The sequence below is a fragment of the Rosa chinensis genome, chromosome 2 (genome assembly GCF_002994745.2).
Source record: "Rosa chinensis cultivar Old Blush chromosome 2, RchiOBHm-V2, whole genome shotgun sequence".
Taxonomy (NCBI): domain Eukaryota; kingdom Viridiplantae; phylum Streptophyta; class Magnoliopsida; order Rosales; family Rosaceae; genus Rosa; species Rosa chinensis.
This window is the reverse complement of record NC_037089.1, coordinates 2220707-2237410: the sequence shown is the minus strand read 5'-3', so window position 1 is coordinate 2237410 and position 16704 is coordinate 2220707. Positions and strand designations below refer to the sequence as shown.

The 16704-nt window shown below is 38.7% G+C and overlaps 1 protein-coding gene across 1 annotated transcript; it reads right to left on the bottom strand.

Annotated features, from left to right (window-relative positions):
• Positions 1-5199: 5199 nt before the first annotated feature.
• LOC112191011 (probable glycosyltransferase At3g42180) lies at positions 5200-7074 on the bottom strand. The gene is made up of 4 exons (XM_024330541.2): positions 6676-7074; positions 6435-6586; positions 5981-6344; positions 5200-5878 (listed from the first exon to the last, which is right to left on the bottom strand). Exons 1-4 carry the CDS (start codon positions 6928-6930, stop codon positions 5216-5218), a joined length of 1434 nt encoding a protein of 477 aa, XP_024186309.2. The 5' UTR covers positions 6931-7074; the 3' UTR covers positions 5200-5215.
• Between the last annotated feature and the right edge of the window lie 9630 nt (positions 7075-16704).

Here is a 16704-nt window from a genome sequence, read left to right as displayed (position 1 = left end):
AAAGAACAATTAATTCTTGGATTTCACCCCTTAGGTGAACCTGCTCGTTCACCCCTCTCTCAACCCACCAATCAAGATTGCCACCTATATTTAAATATATAAAAAATACAAAACTCTAACTTAACTCTTTAATAAAAGAAATAATAATAACAACAACAACAACAACAATGAGATAAGAAGAAAAGAAGTGTAAAAGAGAGATTGAGAGAGAGCCTCCGAAACTTGCGGAGCCACTGGGTAAGCTAAATTTCTATTTCATGATGGCGGCGGTGAGACTCGTGCGCTCCAAACCATGCAGAGGTGAGAAAACGGCGACCTGGGCGTGGAGAGATCGTGGTCTCTTCTACAATAGCGTTAGGATCTCGATCAAGGTTCTTGAAGGCTCCGGTTGAGGTGATTCTCAGCTGAGGGTGGTGTTTTTTGATGTGGTCTTGCGGATAGTGTCGAAGCAGCTTTTGAGGCGCTCGGGCTCTGCGCCTTATGCGGCGTCTATTGACCAAGTTTGGGTTAGGTCTCGGCGACTGGAGGCTCCTGTGGTGGCGTCAGGCAAGGACGAACTCAAGTTGGGTTGTGGTGACGCAGGTTTCCAGCAATCTGTGAAGGCGGCAAGAGTGCCGAAACGGATCGCTGTAGCATCGGCCGGTGGCCTGGCTAGGGCTAGGATTGGCTTGGACTGATCTGGCAGCGCTGGTGATGATTGTAGTGGCAAGAAGCACTTCCGAAAAAACCAGCGGGAAACCCTAGTTTTGAACTAGGTTGACTGCTGGTTTGATCGGGCTGGATAGAGCTTATGGGCTAGAGGATGGGCTTGATCGAGGTTGCTTTATGTGGGCCACTGGCGGAAAATAGGCCTGAATGTGGGAGGCACAAATTTGGAGAGGGGCTGGAGAGCTTGAGGAGCAAACTGTTGCCAAGGTTGTTGGCTACTGAGGAGGCTGAAGATGGTGCTGGTTCCAACCCTAAGGGGGAAGAACTAGCGCTTTTTAAAGTTCTATAAGCTTTTAGATATTTTGAACTCAAGACTTTTGAGGTAGGGCTAATTTCTATGGGCTTTTCTAGGATGTTTCTAGTTGATATTTGTACCACAATTACGTGATTGGCATATTAAACTAGATGAATATATTTTCCTTAAAGAGCAAGATTATTCTTGCTTAGTTTAGGCTTGCTATATGGCGAGCCTCTCTTTAGATTCTAATGAGTTTAGTTGTGGTTTAGATAGATTACCCGGTTTGACCCGGAGTTTCTTATGTTAGTTCTATTAGACTCTGGCCTGTTTTTTCATGGCTTGATTATTAATAAAATCAATTCCTATTAAAAAACAACAACAACAACAACAACAATAATAATAAATAATAAATAATAAACTCTAACTTTTTTTTTTAATAAAGGGCTGGTGCGGCTGCCCTCAAGCCTTGATTAATGAAACTGTTGAATACAAGGGGGGGGGGGGAGGACAATAAGCCTAAACCCCTGATTACAATAAGCATATAGATAACATCCTGAAATCCTATCATGAGTATCTACCAAATAACTGTCTCTACAATAATAAACTCTAACTTAGCTACGGAATGATGTTAACCAAATGTTGTTTTCTCAAATTTCATTCATATTGATAAACTCTTTGGAACAACAAGACGTCCCGACTTCTGAAACCCAGCAAATTCTAGCGATTGAAAGCAATGCTAATGGCCAACTCCGACAAGGACAAACAGAGGACTGGAACATGATTTTAATTTTTATATGTTTGATCAATTCTTATTTTTATCTTTGTTTGATCAATTCTTCTATTCTGGTAAATTGATTTCATATGCATGACTTTGATTTTCTCTCCTTTTCTTTTTCTTCTCTAGATAGTGGATCTCATATATACGACTTTGATTCTTCTTCTTTTTTTCTTGGGTTAGCAAACTCCTAAATATTCCAATTATCATGAGCGTATAAAAAACATGCAATGGGGTTTTTTTATAAGATATTTTCATGAGTGTATTCCAATTATCCAAATTGTCATTTTTGTAATGATTATTAAAAATGTGCATCCACTGTTTGTGTGCAATTTATGATCATATTGCCTCTCAATATGCCATGTGTATTAGATATGTCATGCAAAATACCTCTCAAAATACATCAACCTTAAATTTGAGCTCTCATACCGCGATTTTCTCTCTTGCTCTCTCCCTCTCTTTTCAACTAAGGTTAGGGTTTTTGAGATCAACGTTGTGTAGTGCTTCCCTAGTGCTTGTCTCTCTGGCTTCAATGACGGCTCAACTCACAATGAAACTGTTACTTAAGGACGACAAAGAGCTAGTGGATGGCAAAGGGTTTCTAGCTCCTCAATTTTTTCTAGTTGGAAGACTGAACAGTGCACAAGTTGTGATCTTGGACTCTTTCAGGAGTACAGTCTGATCCATGTAGCAGCTCTGGGTGCTGGTGGACCTGCAAGCTCGCGGCAACTAGTTTATGTTTACGCTCACAAATAAGCATGATCTGAGAAGGATTAAGAAAGGAGCTCCATGGGGTTTTCAGAGGGCAATGATCATTCTCAACTAATATGATAGCTTCTCTGATATTGCTGCAATTTCTTTGGATTTTGTGTGGATATGGGTGGAGATCCTGGGCTTTCCTCCAGCTTTGATGACCACTGCAATGGCCAGTTTGATTGGCGAAACAGTTGGCCCGATCTTGCAGGTGGATAACCCTGGAATCTAGCGCGGAGTTGTACGGTTCTGAATTACTCTTCTGCTAAAATAGTCGGTTCTTCTGGAGAGTCGTGTCTGAGTCTCTCCTGCAGATGTATTTACCTTGTGATTCCGTTATGTGCTATTGTTGAGGTACTGCAGGGACTGTTCCATGATTAACCATTGTGGAGCTCGATGTCCTCGGGAACAGGAAATGAAAGATACACCCGCAACATGTGGATTGGCTGGTCAGCCTCGGCGGCTCCTACCCCAGTTTTTAGGACCAATGTTTTGTAGACCCTATCATCGGCCCTCCCTTGTCTTCTTCTTTCTCATCTGATGCCTAAGAAGAAGAGAGATATCACAATTCAAGTTCTACCTGATGGTTTAATGAAGCTGATTAGGGTTTCTGGTTCCGGCCACTCTCCAACCTGAAGATTTGAGTTTTATGGCTTTACCTTATCCTTAGAGGGTTTATTTGAGGTTACTGTCACCTCTGAGGAGAACAACACAAAGAATAGGGGTCGACCTTGTGGCCTCTAGAACAAACCCCAAGAGCTTTATGGCTTTACCTTATCCATCCATCAACCAACCTATTATATTCATATCAGGTAAAAATTTCCTACACCACTTTCCCCTTCTTCCTTTTCTCCTTCTTCCTTTTGCCTTATCTTGAGTACCCAGATACCACATTGAAAATGGGTTCTTAGGTACGAGAAAATACCATCTGACCAAGGACACAGAAACAAGACCCATGTAATGAAGCAGACAACCCAATTTAAATAAGCCGTAAGTGAGTGCAAGAGCCATCTTCAGAGTAGCCATGGCGAAATGAGTAGATGAAGGAGGCCCAATTGAAGACACGGAAGTCCAAATGGGTGAAGGTGGGGGATTTGAGGACATGGAGAAAGGGTTTCGAGTGTGAAGTGAGTTTTTTTTATGTTGGTTTTGATGCGAGTAGCTGGGAGACGGTGACAGTTGGGAAAGGTGGGTTCTATGGTTCCATAGGGAGGGTTGAATATGGAAATGGAGAGGAATTGAAGAGTCTGAGAGTCGAAGAAGGGAAGAACTGGAAAATAAGATAATGAGACAGAAGATGTAAATTGTAATGTTCCATATGGGTGTTTTGGGTACAAGAAAAAATTCATTCAAGTTAGCCAGCTTTCTCGGTGCTTTCCGTAAAGGACTAAAGACCTAAAAAAATGAACAATTCTTAGGTTCACTCTTTGGGTAAATGAGCATATTCACCTTCTCTTGCGATTAAGACATAATAACTTAATAATTTTCTAATCCGACCATTCATGTTGTATAATGTAATACAAAAATTAGCTCTGTAAAAAAATCAATCAAATTGAAGACCTTTTAATTATTCATTTCTAGAAAATACATGAACGGTTCATCATAATAGTAATAAGTGTTGTTAGAACCATCCATTTCTTTGATTCAATTAGATAATTAAACAATTTCTGATTCGATTAATTTTTTTTACAGAGATGATCCTTAAAGGCTAGCTTATTTAAGATATGGACCGTTGGATTATAAATTTATTAAGCAAAAGTATGTTAATCGACAGTGGGATTGAATATGCTCGTTCACCCTAAAGTTGAACCTAAGAATTGTTCAAAATAAATAAATAAGGAAAAATAAGCAAGGGTGGAGTTGCTTATCATTAATTCTGCGGTCAAAGATCGCAAAATTAAATAAAACTCACATTTTAGGAGTTTACCAAACGGTTAGCAGAATAGCAGCCTAGAATGGTTTTTTTTTTTTATGGATTAGCAGCCTAGAGTGGTTAATATAATCAACTTATTTCCTGAAAATGGAGCCTTAAGAGATGGGGCATGTTACCATATTCGAAGACCCAAATCATACGGATCCTACCAGTGAAGACCGGTTAATTAAGATTGACCCAAGAGGAGGGCAACATAATATTCTATATGGTATATACATAACACGTACAGAGGAATATCTCTCCAGAATTTTATCATTTTCTAAAGACTAATTCGCCACTAGTTTCTTTTATTAAAAGAAAAACAAAGGTTTTCATGCGGTACTAACCGTTGGAAGTCAATAACGTACATGAGTGATTGACTCTATTATTTCTCAATAACATATATTGTTTGATTGGGGGGAACAAATTAGCACTTCACTTGCTTAGGAATCTGATGAAAGCTTACGGCTTAGGAGTTTGACCGTACCCAGATGCATGATCTAATCCCAAACGCATTTTTAGGACAAATTTGCATCTCTCCAAGAGCATTAGAAATTCATAATCTCATGTGGTGGGCATTTGTCTTGAGACTTGCTTCCCTGGCCTTGATTGAATTGCAAGTCATTTATCCACTGGCAGAACCAAGGACCGTGCCATATGCCTAAATTTGTGCATCAATCCACTATTAATATTTAAATGTACCAGCTTTTAAGTGATTATATGACCCAACACGATTAATAGGGCATTTAAAAACAAGAAGATCCAAAATAATTGTAAGCTCTTTGTAAAAACAAAGAGAAAATTACACACATGTTGTTGTTGATCATGATCAAGTTCCAAGCTTAAAATTAAGTCGTCTCAACCACACTGAATGAAGTACCATGTGAATCACATCAAATGGCTTAGCCGGCTTGTTGAGAACAAAATGCCTCCGAACTTTTAAAACCCTCCTCTGCATCTTTTGGTATTCCTCATTTGGAATTGCTTGTAAGATGGTCTTGATTTCTTGTATTTTCGCGACGGGAATTTGTATTGAAAATTGGCTCCAATCAAGGACATCACTAAAGGGTAATGTGTAGTTGTCGTTAATTAACACCGGAACACACCCTGCATAAAATGCCTCCACAACTCTAGGGCTTGCCACTTCAAAACCACTAGGGCACAAGCAAAACTTGCTTTGTCCCATTAATGCCGTGTAGTTCATGCCCTTGGGAAGCTTCTCGTGGACTTGAATTTCGTCATCTTTGTCCTTCCAATGCTCGAGCAAGATTGGTCGAATCGGTCCATGAACTCTACCAGCAAAGAAGGCCAGAATTCGACGATTGTTTGGAGCCTGACCCAAATTGGGGGGACCGAGCTTTCCAGAAGGTACAAATATTTCAGGTAATGGAACATCTCTCTTAGGTTGGAACCCTTCAGAGGTGTTGGCGTTGCAAAGCACTCTAATGAAGTTTTTGAAAAGCTTCGATTGGCCAGCTGAAATCTCTGGTGCCTGAGTTATATTAGGAAAAATCAGTCCGGATATATAAACACAGTATCAACACCACTAGGATTGGTAAAACATTTCAAAACGTTTTAAAACGAAGCAACATACCCAATCGTGACATGAAGCCATAAAATGGTCGGCACCTTTGCTCCTATTCCAATAGGGATACTTATGTGCCACAACGCCAATGTAGTCCCTGGTAATCTGTTGTAGACGATCACGGTGGTAGTCCTGTTTTTTAGTGATAGGCAAGTAAACATAGTGAACAATGTTAGCTACACTAAATGGGAGGAAAAACATGTGTGCCTCATCAGGATGTGTAGCCCTAAATGGGCTCCCCTCCCTTTCTATTTCATCTATGAAGTGTCCTTCAATGCCATATATATCATTCATAGGACCAAAATGGACCAAGGGTTGTTCTCCTTCCTCATAGCTCCACATCTTGAACCTCTTCATCATTTCTAGGTGACTCCTAAAGATCATAATTAATAATAATTAGAGCCATAAATTAACCCTTAATTATAAGACGTTAAGCATCTTAATTGGGTACGTAAAACTCAACTGGTGAAAAGCATAAGGATTTTTGTAAATGCTTCCTCTTGGGACAAAACTCTGTACTTTCTCTGATGTGTAGTTTTCAAACTGAATTGCTCTGAGAATCGATGCTCGTGCTTTAGCTAAATCTTCTTCAATTCTCTCCAAACTAGTCTTCTCCTGGTCACACCAAGTAACACTAATTAAGAAATAATATTAGTTAAAACTAATTAGTCATAAATTTAAATGTGCATATATAGTCTGCTCACTTTGGTACCGTCAACCTTGCTCCTAATCCTTCGGTACATGGAGCTGGTGAGAACCTCATCTAAAGAAGCTACATGTTTCGATGGAGTTGAGTTGCTGGTCTTTTCTGGATTAGTCAAAGGTGTAGTGAAAGAGGATACTGGAGAAATACTAAGATGGGTTTCAGACGATAAAGGTGTGAAGATTAGGTGGAAGAACAGAAGACAAGACAATGTAGTTAACAAAAAAAGTGCAGGGCAACGAAAGCTTCGAGTCATGGCTAATCCGCTTCGATCAGTTCTGTCTCAGACACACTCACTGACTCACTCTCTATAAGAAGCTAGCTAGTGAGGATGAGTCGGTTACTGGATGAGCAAGAAGATGATGATGATCGTTATGTGAGCAGAAGCTAGCTGCATTTTCCTGACTTCTATGGCTTCAGTAATTGTACATGCATATAGAATTTGACTTTATATTATAGGTTTCATGTGAAGTAATTGATTAAGAAGATTGCTGCAGTTATCGATGATATTTTGAAATAAACTTATATGGAGTATATTGCAAGTTGTCAGTATTATTTATCGACTTTTGCCATATGTTCATAGATGGAAGTATATAAGGTACCTCATTTTTAAGTTAAAAAGTAAAGGGTAACTGTTTTTACTTTGAGTTACATACCTAAGCTAATTATATATCCGATTCTCTATATATAAGTGAAAACTGAAGAATGAACCTGGGGAGTCAGTAAACACTAATCCCAAAGGTATTTGAGTTGGTCAAATTCACTTGGATAATTCTTATATTAAGCGTATAATGTGTATATAAGCGTATAATTCTTGGATCACAAACTTCTTGAGGTTGCTGTTTTTTGATTGAATTGAAAGTAATGTGTTGTTAAAAGTCCAACCATATGAAGAAAACCCATGCCATAAAATATATAAAAAATTAAAAACCGATGGATACTTTGGAAATTCCCCAATGCACGTAGAAATGAAACTGGGTTCGTGGTTTATATTACCTAGCTAGCTAGCTAGCTTCATACATCGTTCATACAGGTGATCATGATGGATTGATGGGTGGACTTTCTTCTATGCTTTGTTATATGCTTAATTTGGTTAATTATAGCTTGATGAGTGGACTTAATGACTTATAGAGTTAATTAAGCTGAATAATTATATTGTAAGTAGGGATTTATATATTGCATGTCACGTGTGTGACATGTGTGATATAAGGCTATAAGCAACCTTTTAAAAATATAACTTTTTCAATTGAATTATTCTGATATACATTTATGTACACCGGATATATTAAGTAGACTGACTCCATGCATTGTTGGATTGACTCAACCTGATCTCGAGCTCTAGCTAGTCTACGATGGTAGAGAATTGGTTTATTGCTATAGAGAGTTAGACAGTTAGTCTATGTTTGATTTACTATACGTTAATATATCGTAAAACTTTAAAAACTCACCACATCTTCATAATCAAGTTCATATAGTAGAAGGACAAGAGTGTGACAAGTTACATTTAGGAGCGGCCCTAGTATTTTTCAATCTAGTTTGGGTTGAGTTTACTGAAATGTCCCAGTCTAAAAGAAACATGGGAGAAATAGAGTTGCATATCGCTCTACTAAGTAGTGTGATCCCATGTCCTGATGTAGGACGAGATTTAAGCCAATTTCAACAAAAAATCTCGATAAGAAAGAAGCGTCTTCACATTAAGAAAAATAACTTGAATATTGGAAATTGGTATTCAAATAGGTTTCTTAATGATGGAATTAATCATAAATTACTCTTTTGGATATATCGGGATTTTCGAGCAAAATCTTGATTGGGATTCCAAGAGTAATATTCTTTAGTTTCTAGGATTCTATTTCCGATTTTTATATAATCAGGTTTAATTAGATTTCTGTTTAAGGAAAACTGAATTGGGAGAGAATTGAGTCGTACTTTCATTGATAATAGGGGTCTCTTTATATAAAGGATTACAAGCATAGAGATAGAGTTGTACATGGAAACACACTATGTCACCAAAGTTATCAGACGACAGATTATATCTGTCGTCTGATTCAAAAAAATTCTGTTGTCTCCTGGCGTGATGTCTCTTAGGCCTTCAGACGACAGATATTACCCGTGGTTTATATTTCACTCAAACAACAGAGGCTGCCAATAATCTGTTGTCTGATTATTTCCAAATATGCGGAATTATGACTTTCTGTTGTTGCAGATGTAACAAAACAACAGTTATATGTTGTTAGAAAGGTTTCTGCACAACATCTTTTCATAAAACTCTATCGTATGTATTTCATTAAGACGACAGAAATCTGTTGTGTGAATATAGTCTATATCTTGGATTTTTTCTGTTGTGTGAATTAATTGTGGACAACATATATTTGTTATGTTCTGTTGTTTCTTTTTAACTAAAATGACAGAAATATGTTGTTTGAATATGTAGAAGCGTGAACTTTCTTGGGTCTTTCTGTTGTGTGACTCAATTATGAACAACATATACTCATAAAGTTCTGTTGTTTCTTTTTTACTAAAATGACAGAAATATGTCGTTTGAATATGTAGAAGCGTGAACTTTCTTAGGTCTTTCTGTTGTCTAATTAGCCTAAGGACTATAGTTAGCTTGCTTCATCTGTGGTTTATGGTGATTTCAGACAACAGACATTTGCTTGAATTTTGTTGTTTGATGTTGATTCAGATTTGAGCTTGTTTTGGTTCTTATGCCTGTCAACTAACACCTCCAATCTTGACATAATAAGATACATAGACACAAGTACTAGCTATAGGCAAAGAATCAGTTTTATATATATATATATATATATATATATATATAAATCTTTATATTAACAACTCCAAATGTACAAGTCATCAATGCATTATCTTGACTAATTACATAGAAACAAGTAGTCAACACAACCTTGTGCCTTGAGCAGCTTCAGTTGTAAGCATTTTCTTCTACTACCTCTGTTCATTCCAATTCTGAAGCAGAGGCTCTTCTCACATGGTGAAATGCTACAACTCTGTTGCCCGCTTTGAACTTCTGAACTCCTTGTCCAACATCGAACCTTTATTATTTAGTCTTGAGCTACCTGATAATTATCCAATGAGTAGGCAATAACAAAATGGAGAAATCCCAGTGTACACATAATGTTACGTTAATTAATACAAGAGGCGCACCGCAAACACATAAATTGAACATGATTTAAGCAAACCTGGTATAGGAAAAGTAGCAATCCATGAGCAGAATTGACCCATCTAAGAGGAGTTGAATCTAACCTTGGTGAATATATCTAGGCAGAAAAGTTTTACTCACATAACCAAGCAGCACAAATGTGAGCAAGAATATACATGCAATATAGCCTAAAAAGGAAGTGTGTTGAACATGATCACTATAGCAGACCAAAATAAATAAATAAAAGCACAAAACTACCATACCATCTGCAAGCATCTTGTCAAAGCTTCCCTTCTTGTATGCACCATACTCCTAATGATATAACAACCACGTTTTATTAGAAGAAAATCATACCAACAGTTATTTCTCAGGCTAAGTTAAAGTCTAAAATCCAAAGCACAAAATATGAACTTGTGAAAAGTTTAAAGCTTTAATCAATGCAAAATGGTAAAGACTCAAGAGAAATCTAAAGCTTGTGAAAAGTTAGTACATTAGTACATTAATCTAAGGCAGTTACTGGTACCAGCTTGGTCATCAAAATTTTGACAAAATGACCCCATTTGGATGAGTGATTTGAATCCCAAAAACACAGCTAATATTCTATAGTTTAACAGCTTGATTAAACTATTAACAATAGATATTTACATAGAAGACGTAACCGGAAGTAATGCATGATTTCAAATAATTATTTCTATCCAATTAGTTCAAATACAATGGACCATAAAGAAAATGCATGGCCTAATAATGTCTAGGTCTATCTATGTTCCTTTGAATCCTAATGTTCTCACAGGTTTTCTTAACAAATAATTTCTTTAAGTTAGTACAAACCATTTTTACCATATTATATATAAAGATAACGCCAAGTTAGTACAAACCATACCACAAAAACAAGGTCCATATTGTTTTCAGCAGCAACAACATATTTTTGAATGCTAACTAGTTTCTCTGAACTGTATGAGAGTCCTGAAATGCAAAAATACATCATGACATTCATAATGGATGTGACATGAATGCTTCCAAAGTACAATATACCCACCTACTTTCCGGGAGTTAACAGGTAAATACTGTGTCATAGGGTTCGTGATCATACGCATAAGTTTCTCACGCTTACCAACAGCAGATATACTCAGTTTCTGTAGCAGCTGCACTGCAAGGTGAATTGCAGGATTAAATAAACCACTAAAACGGGTTTTCAAGAAAAAGCAAAGAACATGTTAGAAGTCAGTTAAACTAAGGCATCGCAACATGGATGGTGGTCAATGTTGGCTGCTCATTACAGGCATTTACATTCAACATGCTTTTCTTGTTTTACCGTTGTGAGGTAAGTATATATTTGCATAGCATCAGAAATAAGATAAAAGATGATGATATTCTTCCTCACATTTTATCAGAACAGAAGCAATTTATAAAGCATAATGTAAGACAAGGAAATAAGTTGGACTTACACATGACACCAGAGAATAGCTTAAACGTCCTTGGGATACGAACATATGGTTTAATCTCAATAAGTTTACCATCCTCGGTCTTCATATACACACATTGCAACTTCCCAGCTTTATTAATCGGGCTATCTAAAACCATGTGGAGAGCCTGCAGATCACAAAATGCCACTGTAACATAAGAACCAAAGAAACTGTAAGCAATATTATACCAATTGAATTTCAGTAGCTGTTTTATAATCTTCTTGAATCTAATTTGTTCTATCTCTCATAGTCCACCTCAAATTAACCACTTCGTAAATTAATCATCACAGTACTGTGGAAATTAACTATTTGCTAATTCACTAAGAATACAATGCAAGGACCACTGACCTTTGTGAAACTCCATCATTCCAGAACCAGAAGTTGCTTTTCCACTCTCCCCAGCCTTGCCACTAACCAAACCTGTATTTCCTGCAGCTCCCTTGGGTTTTTTGGCTGAAGCTAGCTCGCTCTTTCCCATCTGCGCCATTCCCTTCCGACTCTGGATTTGTTGGTGGTACTGATGTAGGAGTCTAACAAAAGTAGATGAAACGAATTAGTTAATCAAGTTGAAACCGCCTAATATGATTTATTGATGATGGGAGGGTACATAATCATATCGGAGGAAGAACATCATATCGTGATCATACCCGGATGAGCATAAACACCACCTGGAGGATACATAGCCCTGGTTTTACAGTAAGAACACAATAACCCTCCCACAGCTCAGCCTAGAACTGAGTTTTAGTTTGCAAGAAGCTAGAAGCCATATTCTAATCTCAACTGCTTTGTCTGTTTCTGTCTTTAAACATCGACAGGTTCAGATTAAAATTGCAACAACGAATAACAATTAATTCTGACCAATACCAACTCCCTCCAGACTCCCCACAAAGTGAGTAAATCAGAAAAGAAAAACCCAGAAAGTGAGAAAACTCCCCACAATCTCCGCCCAGAAAACCCCCCACAAAACCATCGCCCCATACCACCATCTCAATTCTCAACCATCAATAATTCCATCCAGATCGAATCTGAGAGAGGAACAGATCCAATTTTTGAATGAGATAGAGAGAGAGAGAGTGCCACTTACAAGGAGAACTCTTTGTCCACTGTCAAGAAGATTGAGTGTCGCCGCCCGCTGCCATCGATTGTCGAGGAGATTGAGAGTCTGAAAGAGAGATGTTTTCAGTTTCTAGGTTTTCCAGAACCAAAACGATTTGAAGAGAGTTTGGAAGAGATTGATGTTGGATTGATGCTGGTTTGAGAATCAGAAGAGAGTTCTGTTGTGTGCGAGAGCGAGAGAGAAAATCGACTTCATTGAGTGTCGATTTGAGAGCAAGAGCGAGCTGAGTGTCGGGTTTTAGGTTTGAGAGCAAGAGCGTGCTGATAAATTTGTCAGGCCAAAATTTCATGAAGTGTTAGACCAATATGTCTTTACTTTGTGCCAAAAAACGAAACTGAAAGAAACAGGAAAAAAAAAATTCAAAGTCAATCTCAGTTTAATGCACAACAGAAATCTGTTGTCTGAAACAGAATTTTTTTTAAACAAGTCCTTTCAAAAAAACAAAAACCCAAACAACTAAAACTAAACCAATCTCAGTTTAATGCACAACAGAAATCTGTTGTCTGAAACCAACCCTTTTTCAGAAAACTGATTTACCATGATATACACTATATTCAGACAACAGAATTTTTTCATTCTGTCGTTAAAATTATTCAGACAACAGAAAACAACAATTCTGTTGTCTGAGCTCTGTCGTCTGATGAGTTTATTGACATAGTGACATAATTGTACATTGATTGGATATTTCCTAAGATTCTCCCAGAATATCTCTAATATAAACCTTATTTCAACTAGAGCATGTAACCTCGAGTTTGGGCTAGACACATATTCTGGATTTACTTAAACACTCCCCCTTGTATCGCCCAAATGTGGTGCTCCTCTCGTTGCCTCATTAAAAACCTTGCCGAGTAACAAAAACCCTGTGGGACAAAAATAACCTCGGTCGAAGGGGAAAAAGAGCACAACACACCCTTCACGTTTCGAGACCATACATCTAGACATCTCCCCCTGATGTCTGCATCTCCCCCTGATAACAACGGTCATGGGAGTTCAGATAACTTCCGCAAAAGATGCTACCAACATGTTTCTTGAAAGTGGAATTTAGGCAATGACTTAGTGAGCAAGTCTGCCACACTGTCCTCAGATCGAACCTAGTTCACTTTGATCTTAAGGAGAGTCTGTTGTTGCTGATTATACTTAGTGTTGTCGCTTTTGATGTAGCCTTTGCTTCTTTATTCAAAACAAGCAGCATTATCTTAAATGCTCGTAGGCTCATCTGTGGTAGACTTCAAACCATAATTGTTCGAACATGCATAATTATAGATCCAATCCACATACATTCACGAACCACTTTGTGAAGAGCAATAATCTCTGCATTGTTCGAAGATATAACGACTAGGGTTTATTTTTGTAGACCTCAAGATATCACGGTTTTTACCCATGGTGAACACTTAACCATTTTAGGAATGACCTTTGTATGGGTCAGAGAGATACCCAACATCAACAAAACCTTCCAAAACACATGTCGTTTTGGGATGGGGATAGTGGAAGCAGGCCAGTGTTGGCGGCGTTCCTGATGTGTGATGGGTCTGAATCCATCATCTCTTTGTAGGGATAGAACAAGCCCATATCAATCATACATCTCAAGTATCGAAAGATATCTTTTACACCAATCCAATGGTTTCGAGTTGGCGCAGAGTTATATCTAGCTAACAAGTTCACTGCAAATGAGATGTCCGGTCTTGTGCATTGAGCTAAGTACAATAATGCACCTATTGTACTCAAGTAAGGCACTTCTGCCTCTAGCACATCTTCGTCATCATCCTTCAGACAAAGAAGATCCTTTTCAAGATCAAGACTACGGACAATCATGGGGGTGCTTGAAGGTTTGACCTTGTCAAAATTCCTAAGCATCTATAGACACGATGCTCAAGTTCCAAACCGAGACATAATCGTCTTTTCCCATAATCCTTCATCTCAAAATCGGATTTCAAGTGTTTAGTGGTTTCCCTTAACTCTTTAAGGGCTTCTAATGAAGATCATGTCCAACATGAACCGTGATGGAATCTGAAACTTGTTATGGAAATGGGTGGGCATATCCCTTCCCAATCAAGTAGTCATTTTAGCGAGTGTTTCAACCTCTTTGTAAACGCGCTCCGTGGTCTAGAGCCACTTGACTTTGGTAAATGAAGTTCACCATGAACCTTCATGTATATTCTGTATCTAGATCCCTATAGAGATACGTAGTGACCACATTTGTAAGCTGCATGTTCAGTTATTCGAAAACTACCAAACTAACAGGGTAGTGGAGTGCAATGACATCCATTACGAGAGAATATGTCTCATCGTAGTCGATTCCAGGGCGTTTTATGAGAAGCCTTGCGCCATAAGGCGAGATTACCATATCTTTTTCTCACTACGCTTTCTAACGAAGACCCATTAGTCAATATGTTTTATGTTAGGAGGTGTTGGCATCACTATCTCGAAAACCTTCCTCTTCGTTAGAGAATCCATCTTAACCTGGATCAGATCTTTCCATTTAGGCCAAATCTCTCTATGTTGGTATTCAGTCATCAACGAAGTGTGGTTCGATATCATCGGACTCAACAAACTCACGCGTAATAAAATGCGCAACTACATCAACAATTATGATGGAGTTTCTATCCCACGTCTCATGTACACTAGTGTAATTTTCATAGAGCTCTATATTCTTAGGAATAGGTTCTGACGTTGAGGCGTCCCTCGACGATAACTATAACCCGGAAGATTCTCATGAGACGGATTTTGAGTGTCGATGATCAAAGGATTGGAGTATGCCAAATCATCCTTCGAACCTAAGGGCCTCCCACGCATCCTAACTGGGGCCATGGCCTGTAACGCCAGAGTACTCTCTTTGGCGTTGTCGCCATGCCTACCTCCGTGTAGGGTGGTGCTACGCCCTCTTGTAGGGATGTACTTCCTTGCAGGCATATTTGCAATAGATGTATGATCTCGTCACTTTAGTAGGGATCGAGATGAGGCATAGTGAGGACAGACCACGACAATTCCTGTCGTTCATGCTGAACATCCGTGTTCTTATCTCCCCTAACGACAGGAAGACTGTCTCATCAAAGTGACAACCCGCAAATCTAAAGGTAAGGAGATCGCCTTGCAAGGGCATTAAGTTCCGGACGATTGTTGGAGTCTCAAATCCAACGTAGTTGCCCATTCGTCTGTACAGACCCATCATAGAGCGCTGTGGCGGCGCAATTGCCACATAAATGGCACACTCAAAGATGGGTAAGTATGATACTTGTACCTAGTCACTAGCTGTAATGCAGTGGTAGATTGAGTGGCGGTGGGTCGTAAGCGAATTAGCATAGCTGCATGCGATATTGCATCACCCCAAGAGGATATAAGGAGATTGGTGCGCATTACCCATGTCCGGACTACCATTATATTCGTTTTCGCCAGACCAATTGGGTGTGTTCATGGGAATATAATGTCCAACATTAGTCCCAATGCAATAACCATCGAAAGTCTTCTATGTAAACTCTCTAGCATTGTCAAGTCCAATTGACGGAAGAGGATAATCCTGGGAGTGAGCCCGTTGTCATATGGTATTTGCTAGGAGTGTAGCATAAGCAGCATTACAAGTGGACAATGGCACAACACGTGACCAGCGTGTTTGCGTGTCAACCAACATCATGAGATATTTAAACGTCCGCAAGTTGGTTGAATCAGTCCATATAATCCCCATGGATTCTATGTAAGAACATAATAAGTATTTTCATATCCTTTGCATAGGACGGTGTCAGTCCTAATTTCCCTAAGTAACGGGCTTTGTAAAACGAGCGAGAGGCTTTAGAAGCAACCAATGAGAATTTTGGTTGGGTCTGAGCGTTTGAAACGCTATTTGAAGCAAATTGGTGATTGCAGCATCACCTGGGGCGCCATCACCATGATGGACGCTATCCATGGTGTCATGGATAGGAACTGTGCCATCCCCAGGCTGGTGGTGGACGGAGGCGGTGCCCTAGGCAGCAGCGTCAGTCACACTTAGTCCATAAATCAACTTTTGATTCATGCTTCGTTTCGCTTGAAAGAAAAGATGTCCATGTGAAGTCTTTAGTAGACGGATCATCATATCATGACTAGGATGACCTATCATGTTGTAACAAAGCCAATATGTGTCTAAATCCAAGAGATCTTCTCTCGTAACTTTATTGGATTTAATAGCTCGAATAGTGACATAGAATCCACTAGAGACACACATAAACTTCTCTAAGATGCGCCTTTGTTCGCAATCATTAGAGGTATTGCAAAGGAACTCATTTCCGTTCTCTACATGAGTTTTCGCATGGAATCCGTTGG

Bases quoted from the DNA above. Each gene is read 5' to 3' on its own strand.
- LOC112191011 (XM_024330541.2), bottom strand. From the start codon at position 6,930: ATGACTCGAAGCTTTCGTTGCCCTGCACTTTTTTTGTTAACTACATTG. The intron at 6,587-6,675 runs GTGAGCAGACTA...TGGTGTGACCAG, and splicing joins GCAAGGTTGACGGTACCAAA to GAGAAGACTAGTTTGGAGAG. The intron at 6,345-6,434 runs GTTGAGTTTTAC...TATGATCTTTAG, and splicing joins AATCCTTATGCTTTTCACCA to GAGTCACCTAGAAATGATGA.